Source organism: Hyla sarda, chromosome 5, assembly GCF_029499605.1.
Source record: "Hyla sarda isolate aHylSar1 chromosome 5, aHylSar1.hap1, whole genome shotgun sequence".
Classification (NCBI taxonomy): Eukaryota; Metazoa; Chordata; class Amphibia; order Anura; family Hylidae; genus Hyla; species Hyla sarda.
This window is the reverse complement of record NC_079193.1, coordinates 376,494,253-376,496,878: the sequence shown is the minus strand read 5'-3', so window position 1 is coordinate 376,496,878 and position 2,626 is coordinate 376,494,253. Positions and strand designations below refer to the sequence as shown.

General features: G+C 42.6%; 1 protein-coding gene across 1 annotated transcript; it reads left to right on the top strand.

The window, feature by feature from the left end:
* Positions 1–507: 507 nt before the first annotated feature.
* LOC130272789 (uncharacterized) lies at positions 508–2,111 on the top strand. The gene is made up of 2 exons (XM_056518663.1): positions 508–1,285; positions 1,372–2,111. Exons 1-2 carry the CDS (start codon positions 1,161–1,163, stop codon positions 1,970–1,972), a joined length of 726 nt encoding a protein of 241 aa, XP_056374638.1. The 5' UTR covers positions 508–1,160; the 3' UTR covers positions 1,973–2,111.
* The last annotated feature ends 515 nt before the right edge of the window (positions 2,112–2,626 follow it).

Here is a 2,626-nt window from a genome sequence, read left to right as displayed (position 1 = left end):
GTACTTTTTAGAAGGAGGGAAAATGTAGTCCTATTTTTTCTCTCTAAGGGTATGTTCAAACTACGGAATTCCCGCGGAATTCCACGGGCGGAATTCCGCGAGCCGAATTCCGCGGTGTGAACTTAACATTAGTCTGAATGGCTTTCCACGAGACCAGCTCACACTGCGGATTTTCAGCGCCGCTGAAATTGTTCCGCGCAAAGAAAGAACATGTTCATTCTTTGTACGGAAGTCCGCGAGCCCTGCATAGCTGTCAATGGTGACGGCTCAGTGCCGCCCGGTTCTACCGCCGCCGCCTGCCAGTCTGAATCTCCGCTCGCTGAATTCAGCGAGCGAAGATTCCGTTTACACACTGTAGTGTGAACATACCCTAATGGGTCATTATAAGAATATTTTTGAGATTTTGGAAGCTGGGATACTCACTACACCCATGCATATCTATATAATAAAGTATTGGAGGAACTTAAAAAATGTTTAAAATCACATGGAGTTTTGACTTTACTTCATTATGGTCGAATAAAGCACTTAAAGAATTCCTTAAAATTAAAGATTCACTCTTTTGGATGAAAAGGGGCTTATTTATGTAAATCAATTATACGCTTTAGGTCAAATAAAGTCGTTTGAAGAGATAGCCCATAAGTATGGGGTGGCAGACAATCAGAAACATTGTTTTTTACAAATAAGTAATGCAGATCATAAACCAATAAAAGGAGAGATTGGAGATTTCAGGGATTCTATATATAAGAAAAGTTTAATTAGACTATTTCCTTATGCGAAGTTGCTGTCTGGGCATGCTGGGAGTTGTGGTTCTGCAGCGGTTGGGGTTCACAGCTTGAAGACCACTGCTATAGAGGGTGCAAATGTATCTGAGCCCTGGAACTCAAATAATGTGAAATATGAGATGATCAAAATGGAGCCCCTGCACTAATTACTTGGGTTCTGGGGTCTGTAAGGTCCATAGTAAAAACATCAGGTTCTGTCTATAGCAGATACTAAATCATGGCAGCTCCAAGAAACAAGCAGTCATTCTGACATGTCACATGTGATGTCATAGACAGCTGGAGTCCTGACATTCCACTGACAGCCGCCCGAGCCTTCAGTCTGTAGATTGTTCCAGTGAGATTAGTGAGTTTAGCGTCTTCTTCTTCTACTTGTCTGAAATGGAGCTAAAAGGTTTGGGGTTCATCCCCCTCCTGTTGGCGTTTTGGTGTGCGGCCTGGCTTGCCACCAGCTACATCATGACGGTCGTCCTCGGCCATGCAGCCTCGCCACTGATGAGCATCAGGTAAGATAAACAAGCACATGATTCCTATTTCATGGGTTGGGAGTGAGGAAATATCCATAATAACATTGGTTTCTTTTCCTTCACAGTGACGTGGGAAATGTCTTTCCCGAAAGCATATTATTCAGAATTGGATTCATAGGGACGTCCATTGGCACTTTGGTACTAACCTTTCTTATTTATAAGTATATGGTTATGCATACTGAAGAGTTCAGGGGTCATCAGGTCCTGATCCAGAGGATCCTGCTGGCCATTGTGTGGGCCTCCTGTTTTGCCACAGCTGTCATGCATTTATTGTCCCCCGAAGAATATCCCAGGATACACTTTGTCAGCACGATAATTTCAATTACATGTGAAGCCTTATACTACCTTGGGCAGTCCATCCAGATGTATAAATTACCAGGAGCAAACAAAGTCATCCGCCATAGTAGATGCACCTGCTGTGGCCTGACTTTTACCTGCGCAATTTTCTATTTTGGATATGAAACATTAAAGGAATTATTCTATGATGATGAAGACTGGGACGAGATCCGTGAAATCCCCATCATAATCATCGAGTGGGTGATGCTTCTACTGATCCTGATAAACATTGTGACCTATTATTCCACCATGCAGAGGTTATTGTTGACCGTCTCCAGAAACAGCTGCACACTCTCTCTTAGAGTAAAAATTGATGACTTCGGGGTGTAGACCACCACGGGGGCCATCAAGTGGACTTCTGGGAGACATACTGCACAGGACACGGAAAACATCTAAAGAAGAATAACTGGGGGACTACATATGGTGCCAGTAATCATAACACAATAATATGAGCTGGTGATATTACCTATACAAGAAAATACAAAATAAATTTAAAAAAAATATTGGTGTGTGACGTGTAATACCTAGTTAGAAGAACAGAATCAAATCCATCATTATAACCCCCCTCTGCATTACCCTGTTTATTATTTTTCAAGCAAGCACTTTGTTCTAATTCGTCCACTCTCTGGCGTGCTCCTTGTATAAGGGGTTTGGGATACCCTTTTTGTTTAAAACGATCCTCCAGGTTCTCTAGTTGTTGTAGGCATTTTTGTGTGGAAGAACAATTCCTTCGGATTCTTTTCATTTGACCGAATCGAATGTTCTTCTTCCATTATTTCAGATGGCAACTGTTAAAGTCGAGATAGCTGTTTGCATCCACCTCCTTAAAATAGTTGGCAGTATGCGAACAGCCATCCTGAATATAGATATTTATATCCAGGAACTCAAATTTTTTGGGGGACTGATGCAGCTCTGCCTTTGGCAATCTCTGGCTCTGCCATAGCGCTTTTTTTGAGGGGGCGTGTCGGCTGCCCTTTCGTCTGG

Coding starts and splice junctions, on each gene's coding strand:
- LOC130272789 (XM_056518663.1), top strand. CDS start 1,161: ATGGAGCTAAAAGGTTTGGGGTTCATCCCCCTCCTGTTGGCGTTTTGG. Junction 1,286..1,371: donor TCGCCACTGATGAGCATCAG/GTAAGATAAACA, acceptor TTTCCTTCACAG/TGACGTGGGAAATGTCTTTC.